Source organism: Histoplasma capsulatum, genomic scaffold, assembly GCF_000149585.1.
Source record: "Histoplasma capsulatum NAm1 scaffold_2 genomic scaffold, whole genome shotgun sequence".
In the NCBI taxonomy this organism is placed as follows: Eukaryota; Fungi; Ascomycota; class Eurotiomycetes; order Onygenales; family Ajellomycetaceae; genus Histoplasma; species Histoplasma mississippiense.
Window position 1 is genome coordinate 2,372,978 of NW_001813981.1, and position 24,697 is coordinate 2,397,674.

Consider the following 24,697-nt stretch of genomic DNA (forward strand, 5'->3'; position numbering starts at 1 on the left):
CAAATGTAATCACGATTATCACCCGACCAGATAGACAGTAAGTTTTGTGTTAAAAAAAAAAAAAAAAGAAAAAAGAAAAGAAAAAGAAAAAAAAAGAAAAGGAAAAAAACTCCCTCAGAGAGAGGGCAATCACTATTATTCACGGCAAGGCAGCCGTCGGTTGGGCGATCATATACAAAAACAAAAGTATGTCGACGAGAGCTGTTTTCTTGCACGTTCCGCTGTAGCAGAGCGTCGTACAGCGTCGTAGGGCAGTTGTAAGAAACCAAAGAATGACAGAAACCAGTCGCAGGCCCAAAACCGTCCACGAACCAGCTCGATCTGCGGGTTGCTAGGCCACCGTCCAGCCTTACGCGGATAAACCCATTGCACAACACAACGAAGAGAGGTTTGGGTTTGGGGAAACGGAGAAGATGCATGGCGTCACATGAAGCTTTTGCATACCGCAACAATGGGTGCGTTGGGTGGTTGAAACTGGGGTCTGCGCTATGATGAAGAACGGTGAAGCAGGACGGGACTCGGGCAAGGATCAAGCCACGACGATTCAGAGTAATAATGGGATTATATTTATTTTATTTTAGGTTATTTTAGCGTCATTGACTAGTTCGGTGGATTTCTTTTGGGACAGATGCATACGAGCTACTGTATGTATCATCAGGTGGGTTCATTCCATGCATATTGATTGCATTTTCACAGCTTGGACGGTACTCCATGCCCCGTACAGAATGTTGTCGACTCGGGGGAATTCCTCATACAGGGTAGTAATAGTATTATCTTGAGCGTCCATAGGGGTCGGACGACGGATCATGATCCCTTGTATCATGGCCGGCAAAGGGAGATTTGATGTCGGAACTCACTTCCCTTTCTGTCTCTTTGGGATCCAAGTAAGCCCTACGCAGCAACACTACGTCCTAACTCCAAACCTTTTTCGAGACTCGGCCCAATCGGAGAACGCCGTTCCGTATCGAATGTTTTTTTGCATCCCCCAGGCGTACTAGAGGCTGGGCGGGGCTTATTTTTTTATTTTTTTTTTTTTTTTCTCTTTTCGTTTTCTTTCCTTTTTTGCAGTACTCCACGTACGGAGTACACTGTACAGCATACCGTATTCCGTACAATATTTTGCTAGTTGGTTCTTCGCCTGCGACCCTTGTCCCGTCCTGTCCAGGGCCTGAGACCCAGACAACAGACATACGGATACCGCGCCAATACTGCGTCAATACCACACCATACCACACCAGGCCACCACCTTCTCCACTGCCGGGTCCTAGCGTGGCTGCGCACTGCCGATGATGCAGAGGGGAAGGGGAGCAGAAGCAGGAGCAGCGGTCATCGATTGACTCGACTCGACTCGTCGGCGCCCTCGCTAGCGGCAGACTGGCATGGCCGTCTGGCAGAGTGTCAACGTACGTAGCTAGTGCCGAGTGGAGAGTGGTCCTGATGGAGGCATTGGATGCCAGCCTATGACTGCTGCGGCATAGCGTGGACAGTGGCCTGCGTGTTGCGCCTCGCCTGGACTCCGCCAGAGTCACTCCTCCTGGTGCTTCTTGTTCATCTCCCTGTACTGCGTAGGGCAAACAAATCAGATCAATGATCGCTTTTTTGTTCCTCTCGGCGCTTTATAAAACTATCCCCGCCGCCCTTTGGTCCTCCTCGTCCTCCTCGCCTGCTGTTGCTTGCTCTCCTCTCCCCCTTGCCCCCTTTTTTTGGTGCTTCTGTTATACTGTTGACTATATTTAACTGGTTTCTCTTCCTGACTCCAACCTCTCTGCCAATGGATCTTCCCCTTCTGCCCTTTCTACCCTCAGCCTACCCCTAGCAGCGAAAGACAACGTCGCAGGGAAAACATCAAAAAGGAAAAGGTGAAAAAAAAAGAATAGAAATACAAATTATATCCGGTCGTACCCAAAAATAAATAGAGCTCGTCTTCCCCCGCGATTTGCCACTGCGAGATCTTCTCAAGCTCAAGCTCAAACAACTCCCACCACTCGATCAATCGCCATCCTCGTATAGTCGAACAACGAGCTAACTACAGAGTACTCCGGTACCACTCTCACTCTCTCCCACATCAATCTCTCCCTCTCTCCCTCTTGTCTCCTTCTGTGTCCCTTTTCTACCTTGCTGGCCTGTTCTGTTCATACCGCGATTCTGCCTTCTCATTGGCTGTGTCCGTTCAGTCCCAGCACCTCCGCCCAATCTCTAGTCCTGGCTGCGCCCTTCATCCTCGTCCACTCCTTTGTCAGTGCTCGTGCCCGTCGGCTCTTCTTCAGCCATTTTTACCCCTTCAGCTATCCAGGGACACATCCCCACGAACACCCTTCTCTTGTCTGAACAAGAGGACTGGTTCTCCTTCCACCTGTTCTTGCCCTATATATATTGTTTTTAACTACTGCGGACCGTCCCGTTTATCCTCCTTCCGTGGTTTCATGCTTGGCACCAGTTGCGAACATCAGCAAGTGCCGCGAGGCATCCAGCAGTGCGTTGTTCTGACGAAAATTTAATTTGGGAACAGACAGGAGAGGGAAGGTAAAAAAAAGAAAGAAAAGAAAAAGAAAGGAAAAGCGACTGGTACGGTGATTCGCGGCCCATAATCCCGGTTCTTTTCCTTTTCCTATTTCCAATATTGTGATTTCTTTTTCTGCTTCTGATCCAATTCGGATATAAACCAGGCCCAGTCAGCTGACAGCGCTCTATACAAAATAGCCAAAAAAACATATTTGCTTGATACTGCGCTGACATTGGCTCCCGTTCCGCGTTTTTTGCTTTTTGATGAACGATCTGATCTGCTCACAAGCCACGCCAGAAAAACTTTGTTGCTGGTGTCTCTGTTTTTCCCCTTCCTTGCCGCTTCTATCTGCCTGCGTGGTGAGCAGAAAAGGGCGCTTCCGCCTTTCTTCCTTTCCAACGGCCCAACAATGCTAGCGCTGGAGCGTTCTCGTCACGAGCAATCCTATCTTCAGCAACTCTCGATGGATCCCTCGGTGCATGATCCCTTTGGGTTCGCTGAATATTGACGCTACATCATCTGGACTACACCGTTCCCGTAAGGCACACTTCTTTCATAGAGGCTCCTTCGTTCTTGGTAGAGGCCCCCCAACACTCCTATAGCGACGGCCATCCCAGCAATCAGAAATTCGAGTCCTATGCGCATCGCCCTTCTGCTTCCCCCTCTATAGCCACTGCCTTCTCCTCCGACCTCAGTACGTCGACAAACTCATCCGCATCTGGCCCTTCGCTGCCAAGCACCTCGTCGTCTACCATCGGCTCTCCGTACCAGGATAGCTGGATCGACATGAACAGCACTTCAGGACTAGGTCCCGCCACTGTGGGTGGCGATGGTTACCCGCAGGAGTACGTCAGTGCTTCCATGGATGGTGAGGCGCTGTTTGCGCATGAAAAGCTCCCGGATAGCTTTGTGGGTGAGTGCGAAAATATTTTTCCTTCTGTCCAGCTTTCGCAGATGCCCGAACTGCCTTCGAAAACTACCCAGCTTGTAACAAAACCTTCTGTATCTGCATCCGCATCCGCATCTCCTCCAGTAGTAGATGGTCGTTCTGGTGCACTTTCTTCCTCTCCTTTTACATGGCCACACTCAGATGTTGCAGCCCTGGCTAGCAAGAATCAACAAATTCAATCCATGTCACCCCCCTCAAGCACTGCCACTCTGGCAGGAGGGAGATTATCGCGCAAGTATTCAAGCAGCGGAACCAGCGGACGCGGGCGTGCGCTGGTCTCCCCAATAGTCCGGTCGCTGAGTGGTGATTCTCCGGTTCCGGCCAAGCGCTCGTCAGAGATGCGCAGCAGAAAGCGGTCTATGACCCAAGACTCAGACATGACCACCTTTGAAGCGAGGAAAAGGTCCACTACAGAGGCCAGAATGAAACAACGAGATATCCTGCAGTCTCCAAAGAGAAGCCCTACTAAGCCTCCAAGCTCCAGACAGAAGGAGCCTTTTGAAAACTCTTTCTTTAAACAGAGCAGCGGGAATTTTGTGCCGCCGCTCGAGTCATCTTGTTGGTTTTTTCTTTCTTTTTTTCTAAATTTCCTACTTGATACCCAGTACAAACTACTTTGCGTACTTCTTGTGTTTGCTGTTGACATGATTTTTTTTATATTCTCTTGTTATTTCATTATGATACCCAACGCTGTGGTGGTTCTACAATTCATGTCCTTGTCATGTTTTTGTTTTCGTTTCCATTATTTCGCGCATTTGAGGTACTTTTTTGTCTCTTGTCTCGTATGCTATGGTCGCTAACGTATCGCTTGGCATGTATAGATCCGTCTTTGATCCAACCAATGCAACAACAAAGCAGCTACCCACCCCCGACCCTGTCATACACAGAAGAAATCCAGTATGCTTTTGCACGATCACCCATCTTCAACTCCACATCTCCTGCCGCATCGCCTTTACCCCAATCCCAAACATCACACCACCCACAACACCACCAGTCCGCTCTCCCCTCTCCTTATCTTACACAATCCGGATTCCCTCCTCGGCCGTTTTCGTTTCCTGGAAGAAGATCGTCCATCTCCTCTCAGAATTCGCGCCGGTCACAACACAGTCCCCTGGCGGGTAGTGTCGATTACGAGGAAAAGGGAAAAGAGAAGGGTCGTTGTCCCCACCCGGATTGTGGGCGGGTATTCAAAGATCTGAAGGCCCATATGCTCACCCATCAATCAGAGCGACCGGAGAAATGTCCGATCGTAACCTGCGAATATCACCTGAAGGGGTTTAGTCGGAAATATGATAAAAATAGACATACATTAACACATTACAAAGGGACGATGGTGTGCGGCTTCTGTCCCGGTTCCGGCTCTGCTGCAGAGAAGAGTTTTAACCGTGCGGATGTGTTCAAGCGACACCTGACTTCTGTTCATGGCGTGGAGCAGACTGCGCCAAATAGCCGGAAGAAAACGCCGCCTACGTCAAACCGAAAGGCTGCAACCTACAGCCATGATTCGACAGGAAAATGCTCGACATGTTCCTCAACATTCATCAACGCGCAGGAATTCTATGAGCACTTGGACGACTGTGTTCTGCGGGTCGTCCAGCAGGAAGAGCCCAGTGAAGCCATCAATCTTAAACGATTGACAGAGGTGGCCTCTGACGATGCTGTGCGACAGACCATGGAGAAACACATGCTTGTTGACACGGCCAGTGACGCGATAACGAACAATACCCAAACCGACGACCATGATGATGATAACAATGATTCTAACGACCTTTCAAATAACGACACCACCAATAGCAATAATAATACCACAAACACCGAAGGCCTATCCGCTGGTAAAGGCTCTCTAACACCATCCGCCTCATCAATCGCCGCCACCACCAATCCCACCTCATCCTCCTCTATGCTCTCCAAACCCTCCACCACCCTCACAGCCTCAGGCATCACAAAACCCCGCTCAGCCACCTCCCGCCGTCGAAACAACCGCAACAACTACCCCCCATCCTGGGGCAGGCCAACCAACAAAATGAAAATGAAAAAACGCGTCCTCTGCCTCTTCGACGGCCAGCGCCGCCTCTGGAAAGACGAGATGATGCTCGACAATGAATTCGAGGTGCGCTTGAAGTTACTCGGCGGTGCCGATGGCACTGACAATTCCAACGTCCGCGATGCGTATGTTACGGATTTGGACGTGGAGACGCTGAAGCGTGCTGAGGCAGTGCATGGGGCTACGGAGGAGGAGAGGGGCCCCTGGGATGGGAACATGGGCGGCGCAGGCGTTGTTGGACTAATGGGTCCCGCTGCGGTGCCGTTGTTGAGACACATGCCGGAGGGCGGGCTGGTTGATGAGGTGGATATTGATGAGTTGATGGCGTGAGTGTGGATGTGGATGTGTGTGATCATTCGAATTTTGGTTTTCGTTGGGCTGTTTCGCGATAGATGGGATTGGGCTGGTTATATATCTATGGGGCATGGAAAGATATTGAGACCATTGTTTTTTATTTTATTTACTTGAGATTCTCCCCCCCTTTCCGTTTTATTCACGTCCCCTTGCTTCACGGTCAACGATTTTCGTGTTCCTTTATGTTGAATTTACTTTTCCATTTAATTATATATTTATTACCATTAGCTGGTCTGTGGTCCTTCCTCCCCTCCTGTCTTCGTTTTCTGCACCATGCCTCTTTTTTCTTTTTCGTGGAATATTATCATCTTTTAGTGAACTGTATATATCAGCGTATAAACTATTTAACATCTTCCACCGTCATTTCCTCCATCGTATCTCATGATTGGTTGTATCTACTGCAGGGACAACAGCAATCAAGGCGGATAGGAGTTCTAGAGTTCTAGATCGGATACGGATCTACTGATCTACTACTGATCACGTCTTTCGAATCATTCCTCCTTCATTTGCTTGAGGGACATACATACTATTCGCTTCTTCGTTTAGTTTAGTTTTCTTTTCTTTTCTTTTCTTTTCTTTTTTCTTTCTTGCGCAGTGATATGAAAATCTCTCGTGGCTGACATAATTATTTTCCCAAGAGACTTGATTGAACTCAATCAAACGTGCAAATATCACAGTAACCTCAGCCAAGCAATTAAGTCATGTGATCGTGCGATAGCTGGATAACCCTTTAGGCCTAACAAGGTGAGCCCCATTCGTTCTGCGTCTTGCACGGTTTTGAAGTTAGCTTCCCGCCTGGTTAGGGGTCTATCTATTCCGTATGAGTGTGTCCCTAGTTACTTCATACTGTGTCGTCCGCGAGAAACATTTTGAAGTTGGTTTGTGAAGCTGAATAGTTACTAAAAGTCCTAGTCAGTAGTTTTTGCCCTGCCTTTTGCCTTGCCCTGCCCTGCCCTACCTCTTGCAGCTAGCCAACGTGGAAAGTTCCTATGTAATGCAGCTGTTGCTGTAAATGAATGAAATATCCCAAGGGGTTTTCTTTTTTTTTTTTTTATGCCAATTTCATTTTCCTGTCCCAATTTTTTTTTTTTTTTTTTTTTTCCCTTCTTGAATCTAACAAAAGCGAACGTAAATAGTTAGGGGAGGGGTGGGAAAAAAAGAGAGCCGAAGAATTATCCCCGTTCACTTAACACCCAGCGCAACGCAACGCAACGCAACGAAACGCAACGCAACGCAACGAAACGAGTAACTCGCGCGGCCTGAGAGATTGGAAGCCCCATAGCTATCGGAACGCGGGGAAACGCCCTGGACGGAGATAGGCGCGCGGGCGGGGAAAATCTTGCGAAAGCGGGAGGTGGGAGGAAAAGACAAACGAAAGAAAGGGGAAAAAAAGAAAAAAAGAAAAGAAAAAAAAAAAAAAAATCCAACCGTTCGTTCCGTCCATATAATATAATTCCGAACAAAACCCAGCACCGACAGAGAGATCCCAAGTTGGGAACTTTTTTTGCGCGGGGCCTTTCTGAAAGGAGGGGCGGGGGACCATTTCGAAAAGTCGTCCTGGTTCGTCGTGGTCGTCGTCTGGGCGAAGAGATATCATATCGATCGGGTTCCGGCACAGAAATAACAACGGAAACAACAATAACACACACACACACACACACATCCTATTTCAGCCCCGAAAAACACGCGCACGCGATAACATCGATACATCGGGTTGTATCCGTCGACACGGCACTTTTCATTCTGATCCACTCGTTTTCCGTAACTAGACGTATCTGTCGAGGTATTTTCAGTTGGTTGTCGAACGGTTCCCAGGTTTTCTTTTCTTTTCGCTTTTCTTCTTCTTCTTCCACCCTTTTGCGACTGGCATGGAGTCGCTTGCTAGCCCGTCTCCGTTTGCGGGGCTTGCAGATGTGGAGATGGTTATGGGGCTCGGGGATGGTGATGGTATTGGAAACAGTAAGGTTGGTAAGAAGGACGGAAAGGGTAAGGTTGTCAGAGTCGAAGGTATGATGATTTTTTCCAAGTTCCTGGATGGCACTGCACTGTATGAGAGCGAGTGAGGGTGGTGGGTGGAATCTTAAATTTTTGAAATCTTTTGCCTTTGAGATGATGAGAGTGGAGAGGTTGAATTGTATAGCTAAGGGATTCATTCTTGTGCAGAGCCGCCAAAGTTCGATCTGGAGTCCTATATCAGCAATTATAAAGGTATGTTTTGTTTTGTCCTCTGTGTATTAGGGGTGCATTGGGTGTTCTTCTGAACCGCGTCGTACCTACAGGGAGAACGAAGTTTGCTAGACTCTATCTGATCGGAACCTGCTCGACGTTTCTCTCCGTTGAGGCTTTGAAAATGGCAGTTGTAAACGCCGAAGGGGGAAAAGATGTGGGTTCTTATACCAAAGCTGTGGAAGCTTTGGCACGCGTCGCTCCGCAGGATCCAGAAGCTAAGCTTGATACTGCATTGGGTTGATCATACATCAAGAGTGGTGAAAGCTGAGACAGATCGGCTGGAGCGTGAGCTCAAAGGGATACAAAGAACAACCTGATCAAGGAAAGCATTCGGGTGCGTGAACCTTGTCGCCTGTTGTTGTTGTCCCAATCAACACATCCTGAGACATTACTTATTCTTTCTTTATCCAGATGGGCAATGAGGACCTGGGCCACCACTACCATCTCATCGGGGACCTGCCATCCGCCTCCAAAGCCTACTCTCGAATGAGAGAATACTGCACCACCACGTCCCATATCGGTTCTATGCTTTTCAGGAACATCCACGTCGCCATCGACCGCGGTGACTGGCTGGGCGTCCAATCCAACGTGCAACGTCTGCGCAATCTTCAATTCAAACCCGAAGACGAGGCCAAAAACAAAGCCAAGATGTTCGCCGCGCTCGGCCTTTCCCAGCTTGCCTCATCCGCCTACCACTCAGCGGCGATAAACTTCCTGTCCACGGACCCGATCCTAGCGGACAACTACAAAGAAGTAATCTCGGCCAACGACATTGCAGTCTACGGTGGTCTCTGTGCCCTTGCCTCCATGGACCGTGCTGACCTCCAGACCCACGTCTTGCAAAACAAATCCTTCCGCAACTTCCTGGAACTGGAGCCCCATATCCGCCGCGCCATCTCTTTCTTCTGCGCGTCGAAATTCCGTCCGTGTTTGGACATCCTCGAGGCCTACCGTGCTGACTACCTCCTCGACATTCATCTCCAGAAGCACGTGCCTGTGCTCTACTCCCGCATCCGCACCAAGGCCATGCAGCAATACATCATCCCTTACAGCCGCGTGATGATCGACACGATGGTTAAAATCTTCTCGCCAGACCAGGCTGCGCTAATCAAGCGTGACGGAGGCACCATAGACTTGCAGTCGCCGTTTATCGTTGAGCTGATCGATTTGATCCAGAAGGGCACGCTGGATGCGCGCATTGATGTTGAGAAGGGCGTGCTTGTCACCAAGCAGACAAATACGAGAGAGGATGTGCAGGCGGCGGTGATCCAAAACATCAAGGAGTATGTCAATGCTGCCCACATTCAGTTGTTGCGGATGAATATTTTGCATGCGGGCTTGGAGGTGCCCCCTGTGGGCGCTGAAGCGGATGGTGGGCCTGCAGGTATGCGTGCCAGAGCTGCTGCTGCGGAGTCTGTGATGAGAAAGGGGTTTCCGCTGGGGAAGGGATTGAAGGGCCCGTTTAAAGGGAAAGATTGATGTTGCGGCTGATAAGGGAGGTTTGGCAAGTTAAGAATTCATTGTCAATGCTTTTGAGGGATTTTTTATGGGGTATCAGAAGCAACGTTGCTACGTATGCATGCCCGGTATGCCTGATGTGTTAGTATGAGTTTTTAAGATCCTCTAGTTGATGATGGCTCAGCGAAGGAATGAAATTAATGTTAATCATTCAGCCGTTTTATATTTACAACATTCTACCGTAAAAACTATGTTCACAATTCGAACTAATGTAAAAGAAAAGAAAAAAGTTACATCAACACGACACTATCCCTTGCCGGTTGATGATATAGAAACATTATCATAGTTATCATAAACCCATTACCCATATCGCAACATCTACAAACCCGCTACTTCCTCACAACTTCGCCCCCTTCGTTATAATTCTCACATCCTGAAACGGTATGCCCAAGAACTGCCACATGTAATGGCCACTGATCACTGCCGAAGAACGGCTCAGCCTTCCCCTGTGCATTTGTCACCCAGAACCACGGCGCCCCAAACGCACCCCGATCCAACGCCTCCTTCGTCCGATCGGTCAGCGCCTTTTTCCCCTCAGGGGTCTGTGCGCCTTTCATGATGGTTTCGATTTCCACGTCGCTGTACTTCTCCTCGCGGAGCAAGGCCATCATGTTCTCGGGCTTGCTGAGGTCGATGTGCCGGTAGAACATGTAGGTCCAGTACAAGAGGAAGGTTTTCTCGAAGCGGTCCCGGGGGTAGTTGGCCTTGAGATAGGTGGCCACACGTTGAGGCTTGCGGGAGGTTGAGGTGTTAGTAAACCAGAGGGCCATCCTAATCCACAATCCACATACGAGAGAGGATACCTGGATCCATCCCGAAGGGGGAGAAAGGGGGCAAAGGGTATACCAGAATTGTGACGGGGGGGAAGAATGGTGGAGGAACCATGTCTGTGACTTTGAAATACCGGGAGGCTCGTTGACGGTCAAATTGGCCGTATTTTGCCTTCGCTGGGTTTGTCCAGGGAGGTGTATTGCCTTGCGGGGAATAGATGGTTAGCTTCTTGCGATTCTATTGTAGTTGATATGGTGCATACCTGAGCCAGCATTGATTCCTCCCAGGAAAACTGGGAATATCCTAGAATACGAATAGAGTAATTTTAATATTGGTTCAATTGTCCCACGAACTGGTTATGCTTGAATATGTCGAATACATACTCGACCTCTATGCCATGCGATGCTAGCACCTCACGGTTCCTGAGGAGGTGTAGGAAAGCAAAAAACGAGTAAGGAGAGGCTATGGTTATGTTGAAAGGGTCAGCATAAATGTTCCTGGTAGCAATGAAGGAGTGGAGGACTTACGGCAGTCGAGATATGTTTCTATCTTTGCACCCATAGTGTCGGATTAAGCTTGCTGCTGAGAGCGTCGAATGGATGGGAGGATACTAGTTATATATACATACTACTATTCTATTACCACGAAGGGAGTTGAAAAAAACAATTGCACGTTAATATCCAACGGGAATGCAAGATCAAATGGCCCCGGGTATTTATCTATGATCTTACTCTGGAGATCTCCAGGCTATGGATGATTGCGCCAAAATAATTAATAATCTAGGATATTTCCTTCGTATCGTGATGCCTGGATGCCGAGGTTCAGAGCTCTCTCGGCCCCAGAACCATGATTTGTTACGAAAATGGGCGCAGTCCAGAGCAAACGGACCAAGAGCGAGAGTTACTGATAGGTTCCCTTGAGAGAGTTGAAATACGAGTTCGCTATGAAGAATTAATAATTCGTTAAAACCGCAAAGGCTCATCGGCTGAGAGAAAACATTTGACCTGGGAGACAAAGGCGTTACACATAGGTCCCTGTGGTTCTGCTCGCCCTTAGCAATACACCCTTTCCTGTCTTTCCCGTTGCATAATAACCATGGCAGCTACCAAACCAGTAGCATTGGTGATTGGAGCGTCCCGTGGAATCGGCCGGCAAATAGCTATAGGCCTGGCAAAGGGAGGTTATGCTGGTTCGTACAGATTTGTTCCCCCCTCGAGCTTCCATTTGCCGATATAATATACTACTAGTTCAGATATATCTTGCCAATTATGATACAAACGCAACAACATTTGCTAATTAAACCAACCAAACAGTGGTCGTATCTGCAAAAACAACTTCCGACGCAAGCAAAACGACTCCCTTCCCGCCTGACCCCAACTCCCCACAGTCTACCATCAACACGGTAGAACGGGGAGATCCGGGAAGCAGGCGGGCGATGCGGTCGCACTGGCAGTGGACACTAGAGATGTAGATACCATCAGTCATCTCGTGCAACAGACTGTTGAAATATACGGTAAACTGGATGTTCTGGTTTACAACTCCGGAGCCATATGGTGGTCATCCGTTGAAAATACGCCTGTTAAACGGTTCAAACTGATGCAACAAGTTAATCCAGAAGGGCTGTATGCTAGTGTACAGGCAGCATTGCCCTATTTTGGGAAGAATGCGTGGAGGGGTAGGATTGTGGTTGTATCACCGCCAATTTATTCGAGATTCTTTAGGGGGAAGACGGCATACGCCATGGGTAAGTTGTCCTTATGCATGCATTGTGGGCTTCATTTTGTTGTGAGGTTGGGTGGCCAGAGTCAGGGAAGGCATTCTTCTGATGAAGATTGAATTTATATGGAATTAACTTATGGATCTTATTGTATTTTCTTAGGCAAGGTCGCAATGAGTGTTCTAACCAAAGGGTTGGCGATGGATTTTGTTCGCCAGGGACGCAAGGACATGGCCATCACCAGTATATGGCCTGCTGTGGTATGTTCTGGGTGTTAAATCACCCCGTAAACGATTTCCTTTTCGCTATTTCCTATTCCATCAATTTTTTCACCACATTTCTAGAAGGAGCCAGGAGCTGTATAACTAAGCCATTAAAATAGTCCATTGAATCCGCTGCAACAAAAAGATCCACAGACCAAGAGCCATCACTTGCAAAAGATCTGCGAAAGCCCGTATGATATATATCCAAGCGCCCCTTCAAATAGAAAGGCAATAAAATAAACTAACATCCTCCCCCATCTTTTCAATAAAAGACAATTTTCTCTGACGCCATTCTGGGGATTCTCCATGCTCCCGCATGCGCCGTAAATGGCCTCCTGACTCTAGATGAAGACTTCCTACGAGAATACTGCAACGTATCGGATTTCTCTCAATATAACGTCGTGCCAGGTTCCAACCCGAGGAGAATTATGCCCGCAAAATTCCCTGTTCTAGAGGTTGCGGAGCAGGACGACGAGGGGAGGAGAGTTGATAGTACAGCTCTCAGACTTGCAGAGGGGAAATCGAGACTGTGATTGGGTTGATTTCTTCTTTTGGCTTAGGAACAGGCTATCTGCCTACCTGTATGATAATTTTCGCTCGCCCCCCTTTAGGTGGAAGGGGCCGTTGTGGCGGGATTAGTTGGATCTTCGTTCATCAACCAGTGTGCCAACAGAAACATATTTCGCGACCGGCGGTCAACAAATCGCAATGTGGAATCGAAATTGCTTTGCAAGAATTGGCACGGATCGGCCTCCAGAATATTTTATACTCGTTGTCCGGCTCGAATTAATAACTACAGAACTCAATGGAATTCTGGCCTCCGTTTAGAAAGAGATAATCCCATTAATTGCCCGGGGTATTATCATACGACTCCTTCCAGCAGATGCGACCTAACTACCAACTGTACTGTCATCAGAAATTGTCGTTGCCATAGGACTGAGTTGAAACATCTCGTACGGCTCGGTCGCAGATACCTCCCCTTCAATTTCCAGCTTTCCCCTTTTCAGAGCGATCAAATCCAACAGCCGGTCAATCAACAGAGCTGCAAAGTATATAAAAGAACATTAGGCTCCATTACAGTAGTCCTGTTGCTTTTGCCAGAGAAGGCGAGGAGCACGAATATTCTTGCGGGATGGGATGGACGAGTAACTCACCTACGAATAACGCCAACGTAAACGTGAAAATAATCAGTGGACTCGTCATAAATCTATAGATAAGATCAAAATTTGCCACGATTGTGACCATGGCTAGCAGTATAATTCCCAGCAGAACACGTGTTGTAATAGCCACCCATGCATAAATCCTTCCAGTATGGCGCTGGGTAAGGAAAACAAAAGCGGCGAGTATGAACATGGCAAGCGACGCGACAACGAAATAGTATATGTACACAAACCCAAGCAGTCGCAAGTACAACATCAGCAACTTTTCACTCTCTACCACGTCTACGGGGAGTGTTATCCCCATGCTTGAAAACAGACTCGCTGTCACATTTCCCATCAGGTCATGGGAGCGCTGAAGTGTGAGGGATCCGGGGTTATTCATCGACGGACACAGTTGGGGGCTATCTCGAAGAGTCTGCAAGATATATTGTATACAGCGTTGCTCTTTAAGAGCACCTTTGGTATAGTCTATATCCATGTCCACGATCGTGCTGTTGAGCTGGTCGATAGCAAAATTCGGGTCCGGACGGGGCGGTTCACATGCAGAGAGAATCGTGTTGCTCAGATATTTGAGTTTGAGGGATATATCCAAAGTAAGGACTAGAATCTGGGATCCTTCTGAGAGAAGGACAACCATAACATGGAATGGGAAATGCAGCTGCGTCCAGATCTGTTGGTTGGTAATTCCATATTTCATACGGGGCGAAATATCGAAGTATGATTGCCATAAAAGGTACTAATGGGAACATTAATCGTACTGTTAGTCTACTAAATGTTGGGAATATGACTTACTACTCCCATAGTTACACCAAGTATATGAACAAAGGACCACTTTGACCAGCCTGAAGAGCCAACTGTCTGATTGACGAGCCTAGTTACGGAGATAACGCCTTCCCCAATAATTATCAACGTCAGAAGTCCCATTCGAACGTTGAGATGGGTATCTTCAAAACCAATTCCGGGTGTGCGACTCGACACTGACATCACAACGAGCGTTTCGATTGCGAATATCAAAAACCAAGAAGCCCACACATACTCTCCCTTGGTGCCCGTGTTATTGTTAAAAACGAAGTAAAGCTAATCAATGAGTTAATGTTGTTCTTCCCAGGAGCAGTTGCTTATGACACTTACCCCCGTATAGGTAACTCCTGTTCCGATAAAAACTGCGACGATAAACAGCAACCTTTTGGAAGCCACTTGCATTGTGCCATATAAGAATATTGAGGCTATTGAATATTCGACACTTAATAGCAGGCGGCTACAGGCCAGAAGGATGCTCAACGAAAGAAATGCCCAGACGTTCTCATCGCGAACTTGTGTGGCGAAGCCGGAGCCGGTGGAAGCAAACCCAACCATAGTCGCAAGCTGGAGTGCTTTGCAAATCCTCTCGAATATTGAATCCTGTGCAAAACGTATATCGAACAGGGACACCTGAAACCACGTAAACCAGATGATGCTGAGGAAGCCAATGTAAGACCACAGTGCTGATATTGTAAATAGTAGTATCAGCACGAAGTGCTCTGACTCTTGTGGTGACATGATAATTCTACCTACCTTCTAAATTATTTATTTCGCGGGTGGCGGTGAATGTAGACAGATTTGCGACGAAGAAAAGGTCGAAGAATAATTCAATGGGAGTGGAATCGGTATGATGGTTAAGACGTGGATACCCTCCGTCTGTGTTGTCAAGTGGTGATGCAATCCACGGAACGCAGCGTCGTGGGTTTCTAGTAGACAGATTAACAAGCTTGATTCAACAACTCGTCTTATGCCAGAACATGAAGATTACCTCTTTCTTGAGTTAAGGTGGATAGGTCGAGCGTCCTGCCGGAATGTCAAAAATAGTGGACGACCCATGATGATACGCTCGAATAAAAATAAAGCTCGGACTAAGTCCTCCAAATTAAATAATATAGAATGTAATGCAATATAGCATTCCCGCTGAGGTCTGCTCATTGTTTCGACAGAAAAGTGGCTCACCCAGTTTGAGGGAAGGCGCGAATTTCGAATCGGGCCGCCGTGCTATTATTGTATCGCTACAGCAGCAAGAACAACGGGTTATATCAAGGATAAGTCGCATTTCATTTAATTGGCATATTGTTTGCGCTTCAGTCAGCCAGAAACTCCGTCCTCAGATGGTAGTTCGGAGCGTCCTCCTAGGTTTTCCAGTCCACGGTCTCCGTGGACATCAGTCCCTGATGCGAACATCTTGTCACCCGGATTGAGCCCTGCTTCTGCTCTGAGCCTCTCGTAATTTTCCCCAGCTTCCTTCAGTAACGTTTGGATCTCCGACTCTCTTGCCGATATTTCAGCTTTCTCTATTCGAAGCTCCTCCATCCTCAATACAAGTTGCGCTTTTGAGTTTTCCATCGCGTTGAGGGAAGTCCTGAGACGGGCCAAGTTGTCTGCGAGGCGGGGAAGAGGTGTTATTTTAGGTGGCGTTTTCGGTCGGGCAGGAAGGCTTTCGTGAGTGCGTCGCAGACCGTCCATTCCCGCTCGAGTTTGAGAAGCTTCATAGGCTGCTTTGCGTTCTGCTTCAGAGTCGTCCGCCTCGGAAGATTCTTGGGCCTCATCGATCAGCTCTTTCATCTCTGCCCGCTCTCGCCTTTGTTGTTCACGCTCTGCTTTCCTGCCTACAGCAATTATCCCATCTTCCACATATTCATCAAAACCCTCCGCGAAATCTTCGTCATCCCTAACAAGCCTCGTTTCTACTTTTCCAGCCTTCCGTGACAATGACCAGTCATCGTCACCCGCATCGTCCAAAGAGATGAAATCCTCTTCGTGACCTTGACCCTGTTCCATGGCAAGGCGGGCACGCCTTTCCTTCTTCTCACGTATCTCAGCATCAGTGGGGATGACGGATGGTTTTGACACCTGCACAATCTCTCCAAACTTCGCGGATATATCTAACTGTTTTTCTCTTTCGTCCTCACTCGAGGGCATCGACACCGTCTGCTTCGGGGTGGATGGGGTAGAATTACGCAGTTCCCTCAGATATTCTTTATTGTAAGTCGGGCGATCTTCTTCTTGGCCGACACGAAGAGGTATGCTTTCCGACGACCCCAATGGTGCCCAGGTCCGCTGTAATCCATTTTGTTCCTTTATGGGTTTCCTAGCTCCAAGCCTTTTGGGTGTGATCACTTCGCCTTCAGTTGTCTCCTCAGCATCGGCCATAGAAGTGCCCCCGGGTCCAAATGAGAGGCGCAATTTTGATTTTTGTTTCGGTTTCGTGTTCGGTCTCCGGATGACTTGCTCTGGATTTTCTTAAGGTCAGACCATTTAAATCTTCGCGCACCTCATATAATCTTGTCAAATCGAATGGAGAGTACAAACCTTGTTCACTGCCATTTTGCGCATCATCGTCTTCATCTGTACCAACCTTGCGAGCCTTGCGACGATTAGCAAGAAGAGAGCTCATATTCCTCCCGCCACAAAGGCAAATATGGAAACAAACACAAAATGGGATGTAGTTGTGCTCACACAAAGCTCTTTTCGTAACTCTACCGTCGCCAGAGCTATGTAGTGTATGTAATTCTCGGCAAATCATTGTTCCGCCGCTGATCCGCCTTTGACCTTCTGGAGTTGCGATCCGCATCGGTTTGAACAAGACATTCCTTGACAACAACCAAGGCTTCTTTCAAAAATGCCTCAAGCTCAGCCAGAATTGAAGAAGGTATGTCTAGAATAAGAATTTTTATCTCAATATCCAGCTTCCCATAAAACTCCGACGACTAACCCGCGCGCGTTGACATTTAGTATATGGAAAAGCGGTTGTTCGTTCAACTTAACGGCAATCGCAAAGTCATCGGAATCCTTCGCGGCTACGATGTACGCGCTTCCCCTCACGTCTTATTTTCCCTTAACTACTTTCCTGTTTCCTTATAGACATCTCATCCTATCATTTTCTTGCTTCTGTGCTCTTACCCTGATATCTATATGGTTTTTTATTTGAAACCACCTCCGTTACCTGGGGCATTGTCTAATATTTGAATATAATTCAGGTGTTCATGAACATAGTAATGGACGAAGCCGTCGAAGAGAAAAGCGGAGGAGAGAAAGTGCGCCTAGGCATGGTGGTATGTGTTGATTTTTTTTTCCTTGTGACCTATGCCTTTTGCAATATGAACTAAGTTGACCGTGTTGCAATCTTCTGTCTGTTAGGTCATTCGCGGAAACTCCGTCGTTATGCTGGAGGTTTGTTCCCGTCTTTCACATTTAGTAGAAATACAGGACAAGCAAATAGCTAATAATACTTTTTCTTCGTCACTGATAGGCACTCGAGAGAATTGGCGATCGATGATACCCAGCAGCTGTACCTCGAAGAGAAATTCTGGCGTGTTAATGAATTCAAGAAACAGGCGGATGGCTCCCTTGCTACCCTCAATTAGTGTCTTATCATATTGCGATAACCAAGAAATGTTTTTGTCTCTGTTCCCAATTTAGTTTAAGGAGTTTAAGGGAAAATGAAAATATATTAAATGAAATATGAATGAAAAAATCCAATATCCCACTGAAAGTCCGGCTCGACGCCCAGGGCTGGTTGTCCAAGAAAATATGGGTTTTTATCGATAGGGTCCTAAGTTGGCGGAGGTAATTGTTGGTAAAATACATCACGTATAATTGTTCTCCATGCTAGTGTTAAATAGCGCTATTTAGGTTCTCCCTTTTGCTTTTCCGTCCTGAGAAATCCCACACAAATTGCCCCCCATGGATTCCATCCTCATCCCATGTTTTCTCACGACAGGGGCTTTCCTCTCCTTTAAAAGTGGGGGGGGGGGGGGGGAGAATGAGATAAAGAAAAAAGAGAGAGAAGAGAAATATGCCCTACAAACACCTCAACGTAACGAAAATAGCCATTTGACATAGTAGTAAACCCTGTCATTTATAGCCCAGATAAAGGATAAAGCAAAGAAGAAACAAAAGGAAAGAAAAGGCCGTAACATTAGGTAGTCAAATGGGCGAACGCTGTTTGAATTTTAATTTCAATTTCGGCATCGTTGTTGACGGGGGGGGTTGTTGCGAGTTGGCGGGAGATGATGTCAAAGAGAGCTTCGGAACTTTCAGAGTGAGTTTATGGCTGAGCGGCGCAGGAACGCCTTCCTCGCGTTTCCTTTTCAGCGTACCATTGGGAGCGGGCGCCGCGACACCTCCTTTCGCCGGTAGAGCAGTGCGGAAACGGCTTCCCTTGAAAAATCGGAGCTTGCCCTTTATTTTTGGCCGTGTTAATTCTCATGTGCCAATAATGGCATAATAAAAATGTTGGAGAAGTGGGATGGAAGTATCTTACATGTCCGAGATTTTCTAATTTCCAGTACCGAGGATATTTGAGAACGACCATTATTTTATCAATGGGGTGGTATAAAACGCTGCAAATGTCGACGAAATCACTTAATTCTGCTAAACCCACCATGGGCGAATTGCACGCTGCCCATAGTGCTTCTTTTAATGCCGTGTTACCTTCGACCTCACGCTTCAGTGCCTCTAGAGCACCAGGAACTGTTTGCCTGCGGGCAAGACTAGCCTGGCGCACTTCAGTAGATGACTCCTGCTCGATGATTAGGCCGTTGGTAGGCTCCAGTTGTTTTTCAACATTACGGTCGCCAAAAGCGACGGGAGCAAGCCCTCGACCAAATGAGATATGCAGATTGTGTCGAATCCAGGGTGACGGATCCGCAGACATCACATAAATGAACCATGTCAGCAGCTCAGAGTTTTGGAAGATGTCGAAGTCGATCAATATATTGAAAGCATCCAGACGAAGCATTTCATAAGTACCAGCTCTGTGTATGGAAGGAACTGCATAATGTCCCGATCGATAACGTTAGCTTGCATGAGCCGCCGCTGGCATTCAATTGCGGTTCTTGAATAGATGTTCTGGAAAGATGTTGTCCATTCGTCCATTCTTCTATAACGATCAATCTCAGCAATGCAATCCCGATCGAGTTGCCGTTCTGCTTGGCGCTCTAATTCCCTTTCCACATCAAAATCAACACCAACGCCGTCAATTTCGGTTTCTCTTCGCCCAAGCAAAGCTTCACATATGGACTTCATAAGCGCGGTAATATAATAACAATCCGAAAGCTACTCATCGTATCAGCAACCCTATCACAGCTCAAGGAATGAGAGTGATACTATACCTCATTGTTGGAATTATCATTAAACTTTAATTTATCATAGAGAAACCGTTTCACTCTCATGGGTGTCTTGCCGGAATTGTCTCGAACTTGTGCAATCGCTTGGGGTATGGTAAGCTGGAGAATATAAGCTGCTCGGTCAGAGAAGTCATTGGAACGAGTCATGGGTGAGCCGGGTAGGCAAAAAAGCTCCTGAAATGCGCTTTCCAAATGGTATAGGCCAATCCAGTCAACTTCATCTTTCGCATGTTTTACAAGTGCTCTAGCAGCAGCCGCTCGAATGCCGTAGAAATACCGTCGATCCATAAGTGTACGCACGAAGATTGTCGATATTAAAGGATGTTCACGCTGAGCAGCCATGTATTGGATTGACTTCAAAGACTGTTAGTAAGAATCTTGGAACAACGACAACGAACGTAAATACCTCAAGCTGGGCGACGATGTCTCTATCTTGTTGTAGCTGAGATAGATACATATAGCCTGGCATTGTCAGTGACATTTTACATATCCACTCGAAATCAGCATCCATCCGAATCCACTCGTAAGACTCTTGGCCCATTCGGTCCTCATCTTCTTTACTCCATTCAACGAGTTTCCATGTTTGAATCTCCTCCTCCGACTGCAGAACATCCCCCAGACAATATAGTAAAACGTCGTCCTGGAGTTCCGCATTAGGATCTATGCCAGACGCGGCAGCTGCACGCTCTTTCTGCCTTTTATTGCGTTTAAGGCGTTTGTATTTGGTATTGTATGGTATGTCAAACTTAGTAACGCCCTCCTTGATCTCAACGATATGCTCATACGGGGTCCCATCCGCTTCGTGTATTCGAATGGTCATGGAGCCTGTGAACACATGCTGGACTGGGCCAGCGTAAACGTTTCTTATCTCCTCTTTAACATCTCTCATAAATGTTGACATCTCTAAATCTCGAACTGTTGGTTGTTCGGATTGAACTTGCCGAATCATCATTTCTACCACCAGCTTTTTTTTATTGAACCGTTGAGTGGCCAGAAATCGGGGACAGCCAGCACCGTACACCCATTGTTGGAAAAAAGTGTCTAGTTTTGTGTGTCCCAATCTCTCACATGTCTTTTGGAAAAAAGACGTTGCCAAAGCACCATTAGGAAGGTCGCCCATTCTGGCATTCAGGAAAATCCGAGAAATGATTCGAGATATCGTCGCCTTTCCACTAGCTTTGGATAACCTCCGTTCCAAGATGTAAAGAACAAGGGGCGCTTTCAAAGCTATAAAATCAACTTCTGAGGGGTCTAACCGCAACAGTGCACCCAAGTCGGATATAGACGGCCGTGAAATGTCAGAGTCGCAAACTTGATCTGACATCTGTTTCAGCCGATACCTGTATTCGTTATTGCCGCATAACTTTTTCATAAATGTATCCGTGATGTAGTAGGATATGCCAAGTATGGCCCATGTATCCGTTGGATCTTTTGGAATAATGCTAACCCCGATCCATTGGGAGGCTAAAGAGTGCACGAGACACCTAGTGGATTCGTAGATTGGGTCGATTATATCCTCCGGAAAGAGAACGCGGTTACTACAAATCGACAGCGCAGCCGTTGCAAATGCAGAAGAAGGGAGGTCATCGACAAAACACATTTTATAGCTGGAGAATGGATAGGACCCATAACTGAGGGAAAGAAAATCGATTGCTTTGGCCATTGGTAAACAAGTATTCCTGACTTCGTCCGCTCGTCCCGGAAGACAAAATGCATGAACAGGAACAGCATTCCGCCCGAGCTGGTCATCTTCGTCGCTCTCGCGGTATTCAGAAAGATTAACGTACTCGAAGGGTCCAACAGCAAAACCAATTTGCTGCGCGGATACAGGGCTAGTGCATGAAAATGACACCGTCTTCTTTGTATGGTCCTTTGTATCCATAATCTCATCTGTCAAATCCCCGGAACATGTCACCACCATATCTAGCGATTCGTCGTCAGGAGATATGCCCGGCTTCCTCAGAGACGGAGTCCATCCTTTTGCTGTTCCATTTACTGCATGGGACTCCCGGCCTTTAGGATAAAGCGCATCCCCCAAGGTCCGGGGACACCTTATTGAAATATCCCATGTGCACCGTGACGATATATCCTCAACGCAGGGAAACAAACAGCAGCCGCTGATTGGGTCAAAAGAATTGATCGTGAAAGTGTGTGGATAACGACGATCGCTGCTGTCAACCCCTACAAATTGTATACCATCCCTCGGGCGATTGATCGTGAATTCCGCATTTACTGTCAACATCGTGTATTTCGGTAATGAGGTCTCTGCGGCTTTTGTGCCAAGTTGGCCATCTGTTGTGTCATCAGCGCTCCCGCTGGCCCGCAGCGCAAGTTGGATTTGGGCTTCTGCAGAAAATGGGTCTAACTCTTCGATTCGCACAGATTTCGGGATTGTCACTGCCAACTCGGGCTCTGGTGGGGTTTTGAGGAGCGGCCCCAACTTCTTAGACAGTTTCTGATGTTGATGAACGCCGTACAACCGAAGGGACTGGTAGGGGTCTGCATATTTCGTGGTCGGCGCTTTTCCGCTAACATTCAAACGTTTTAGTTCACCCTGGCGGAAATTCAAGCGGATGATCTTGAGTTCCTTGTAGTGCGGTTGGATAGTTATCTCTGTTCTCCCCTTCAAGCTCTGGTTCACGAAATCTATATCGAACTCGACCTTTTGGTGAACAACGGAGTAGCCCAATCCAGCACCCGCAGGGCCTGGTGTTTCCACCAGGCCTGGCATAGTAGGCTTCAGTCAAAGGTAGCGCTGGTCGCGCAGTGAGTGTATCGCAACCTCATAGCCAGCTTCAAAAAACTGATATGACTTTTTTGCAATAGAACGAAGCGCGATATGGAGATCGTTGCAGCGCAGTATCCTAGTTAGCTGACGCTGGAGTGACTTTCGTGATTAAAACCGGGAAAGCATCTTTCCGTGACAAAGAACGCGCGATATAACGGCAATTACAGCGAAGTAGGCGAGTGGCGACTGTTGATTGAGGTCGCGGTGAAGAGGAGCCAGTAAGCGATGAAGCGGTTGTGAGCGTTGAGATGCAACTCTTTTCACACTCACTGCTCGCCCTTGCTGCAACACGACGGGATGTCACGTGGGATTCAACGTCGGCTCTCCCTTTTCACCTGATTGTCTCTATTCCCTCGTAGCCGAATAATTGTATATCCCGTGTCCTACCTTGTGACACCGCTTCCACTTTGACGTCTTGGGCACATTCTTTTTGTTGTTCAGTTTCATGAACATCAGCATGCCCTGAGTGGACTTTCCGAGACACATCCTCTGCCTAAATACCTCCTCGCTGTTCGCGACTGCAATGTACTTCCTCAAAAAAATTGCGGGTATGCATATCAGTTCTTGTGTTATTTTAGACGTGACCGAGCTAACTAACTACCACGCGCCCCTCTTTGTAGATGCCCAAGAGTCGCTGTCAGAAGATGCCTTGTCCCATTTGAAAACCTACAAGTACTCGAGCGTCGACAAGTCCTTCATATCCAGATATATCTTGAAACATTACGTGTGCCTACCCCTCCATACCGCCGTGTTTATTCTGCTGAACTAGACTGACGAACTACGATAATAGTGGAATGCGTTCGTCGAACTCCTGCCGTTATGGCTCGCCCCAAATATGGTCACGTTAATCGGCTTTATGTTCATCATCGGAAACTTAATCCTTCTCGAGATAGTTGTTCCAGATCTCGTTGGGCCGGTATGCACTTCTTCCTTGATTCTCTGTGAACTGTGGCCATTTTCAACGCTCATTTGGTGTGTACAATATAGGCGCCCGCATGGGTCTATTATAGTTTTGCGATGGGTGTTTGGATGTAGGGCATTTCCTCAGCGTACTCTTCGGCGATCATAATGCTATACAGGCTCTGACTCTTCCTAGGTACTCAACTATGGATAATGTCGATGGGAAACAAGCAAGGAGAACCGGTACCTCTAGCGGACTGGGAGAATTGTTTGAGTGCGTTTTTCCCAGCCACATATTTGATACCTATGATGCCCATCTAACTAGAACTGCCAGTCACGGGATTGACTCATTAAACTGTACCCTTGCAAGTCTTCTGCAAGTCGCAGCAATGGGTCAGGGCTCGACCAAAATTGGAGCCTTCACTACACTTCTCCCCTGTCTCCCTATGTTTTTTTCGACCTGGGAGACCTATCATACGCACACTTTATACCTTGGATATATCAATGGGCCAACCGAGGGATTGATCATTGGCGTTTTGATGATGATATCATCTGGCTATTATGGACCTCATATTTATTCAAATCGGGTAGCCGATACTTTGGGTTACCCATCCCTGTTCGGAAATTGGACCTACCAGGAGCTCTTCATATTTGTTCTCGGCTTCTCTTTTTTGACTGCACACTTCCCCGCATGCGTTTACAATGTGATACGGGTCCGTAACCGCCAAAACCTTCCTCTCCTACCCATATTCTTAGAATGGATACCGGCAATTGTCGCATCTGCCTCCGCTGTTTGCTGGCTGTATTCGCCCTACTCGTCACTCTTGAGTGCAAACAGGCTTGTGCTCTTCGCAATAACAATGTGCTTTGTGATCGGGCGCATGACAACCAAAATCATTCTAGCTCATCTAACCAGGCAACCATTTCCATACTGGACAATTCTAATAAGCCCTCTCATTGGCGGCGCCATACTAGGAAACCTCCCCAGGTTTGGATTCCCTCAGATCAGCCCCTCGCTAGAGCTGCTTTATTTGCGTGCATATCTCGTGTTTGCGTTCGTCACTTATATGCATTGGGCCTACTTTGTCGTCCACCGAATCACCACCTACCTGGGTATAAATTGTTTGACGATCAAGCACGACAAGCCGAAAGCTAGGGAGCAAGATTACCGCCAATTGGGGGAAGGCAGGATCGATGCTGGAAACTCGAGGATAGATCCATTTGCTGATTCCAGGGTCAAGGCGAACTGACAGAGTCTTGGTCGACGCGAAGTGCTTTATCAACCTGCCCACCTCTATTCGCCACCAAAATGTGGACGAGCTAAACAAAAGCCACCGTGTCGAATT

At 47.5% G+C, this 24,697-nt stretch overlaps 9 protein-coding genes across 9 annotated transcripts; 5 read left to right on the forward strand and 4 right to left on the reverse strand.

Moving 5' to 3' along the window:
- Positions 1-2,912: 2,912 nt before the first annotated feature.
- On the forward strand, positions 2,913-5,826 carry HCAG_02774 (predicted protein; the record flags this gene model as incomplete). The annotated part of the gene is made up of 4 exons (XM_001542553.1): positions 2,913-2,995; positions 3,046-3,416; positions 3,603-4,010; positions 4,274-5,826. 4 exons carry the CDS (start codon positions 2,913-2,915, stop codon positions 5,824-5,826), a joined length of 2,415 nt encoding a protein of 804 aa, XP_001542603.1.
- Positions 5,827-7,718: 1,892 nt separating this feature from the next.
- HCAG_02775 (hypothetical protein) lies at positions 7,719-9,732 on the forward strand (the record flags this gene model as incomplete). Its single annotated transcript, XM_001542554.1, has 4 exons — positions 7,719-7,857; positions 7,991-8,058; positions 8,491-9,463; positions 9,707-9,732. The coding sequence occupies 4 exons, from the start codon at positions 7,719-7,721 to the stop codon at positions 9,730-9,732; spliced, it is 1,206 nt and encodes a 401-aa protein (XP_001542604.1).
- A 194-nt stretch (positions 9,733-9,926) lies between these two features.
- Positions 9,927-10,929, reverse strand: HCAG_02776 (predicted protein; the record flags this gene model as incomplete). The annotated part of the gene is made up of 3 exons (XM_001542555.1): positions 9,927-10,571; positions 10,631-10,671; positions 10,896-10,929. 3 exons carry the CDS (start codon positions 10,927-10,929, stop codon positions 9,927-9,929), a joined length of 720 nt encoding a protein of 239 aa, XP_001542605.1.
- Positions 10,930-11,463: 534 nt separating this feature from the next.
- HCAG_02777 (conserved hypothetical protein) lies at positions 11,464-12,881 on the forward strand (the record flags this gene model as incomplete). The annotated part of the gene is made up of 5 exons (XM_001542556.1): positions 11,464-11,557; positions 11,756-12,112; positions 12,248-12,345; positions 12,468-12,539; positions 12,621-12,881. The coding sequence occupies 5 exons, from the start codon at positions 11,464-11,466 to the stop codon at positions 12,879-12,881; spliced, it is 882 nt and encodes a 293-aa protein (XP_001542606.1).
- A 357-nt stretch (positions 12,882-13,238) lies between these two features.
- HCAG_02778 (conserved hypothetical protein) lies at positions 13,239-15,365 on the reverse strand (the record flags this gene model as incomplete). The annotated part of the gene is made up of 7 exons (XM_001542557.1): positions 13,239-13,390; positions 13,503-14,244; positions 14,301-14,379; positions 14,545-14,585; positions 14,640-14,992; positions 15,063-15,235; positions 15,298-15,365. The coding sequence occupies 7 exons, from the start codon at positions 15,363-15,365 to the stop codon at positions 13,239-13,241; spliced, it is 1,608 nt and encodes a 535-aa protein (XP_001542607.1).
- A 255-nt stretch (positions 15,366-15,620) lies between these two features.
- Positions 15,621-16,929, reverse strand: HCAG_02779 (conserved hypothetical protein; the record flags this gene model as incomplete). Its single annotated transcript, XM_001542558.1, has 2 exons — positions 15,621-16,765; positions 16,845-16,929. The coding sequence occupies 2 exons, from the start codon at positions 16,927-16,929 to the stop codon at positions 15,621-15,623; spliced, it is 1,230 nt and encodes a 409-aa protein (XP_001542608.1).
- Positions 16,930-17,154: 225 nt separating this feature from the next.
- HCAG_02780 (small nuclear ribonucleoprotein SmG) lies at positions 17,155-17,811 on the forward strand (the record flags this gene model as incomplete). Its single annotated transcript, XM_001542559.1, has 5 exons — positions 17,155-17,184; positions 17,268-17,339; positions 17,513-17,587; positions 17,673-17,705; positions 17,785-17,811. 5 exons carry the CDS (start codon positions 17,155-17,157, stop codon positions 17,809-17,811), a joined length of 237 nt encoding a protein of 78 aa, XP_001542609.1.
- Positions 17,812-18,461: 650 nt separating this feature from the next.
- Positions 18,462-22,394, reverse strand: HCAG_02781 (transcription initiation factor TFIId 127kD subunit; the record flags this gene model as incomplete). Its single annotated transcript, XM_001542560.1, has 5 exons — positions 18,462-18,716; positions 18,799-19,056; positions 19,287-19,592; positions 19,649-20,017; positions 20,070-22,394. 5 exons carry the CDS (start codon positions 22,392-22,394, stop codon positions 18,462-18,464), a joined length of 3,513 nt encoding a protein of 1,170 aa, XP_001542610.1.
- Positions 22,395-22,974: 580 nt separating this feature from the next.
- On the forward strand, positions 22,975-24,601 carry HCAG_02782 (conserved hypothetical protein; the record flags this gene model as incomplete). Its single annotated transcript, XM_001542561.1, has 6 exons — positions 22,975-22,999; positions 23,072-23,175; positions 23,242-23,367; positions 23,439-23,482; positions 23,548-23,625; positions 23,686-24,601. 6 exons carry the CDS (start codon positions 22,975-22,977, stop codon positions 24,599-24,601), a joined length of 1,293 nt encoding a protein of 430 aa, XP_001542611.1.
- Positions 24,602-24,697: the final 96 nt, after the last annotated feature.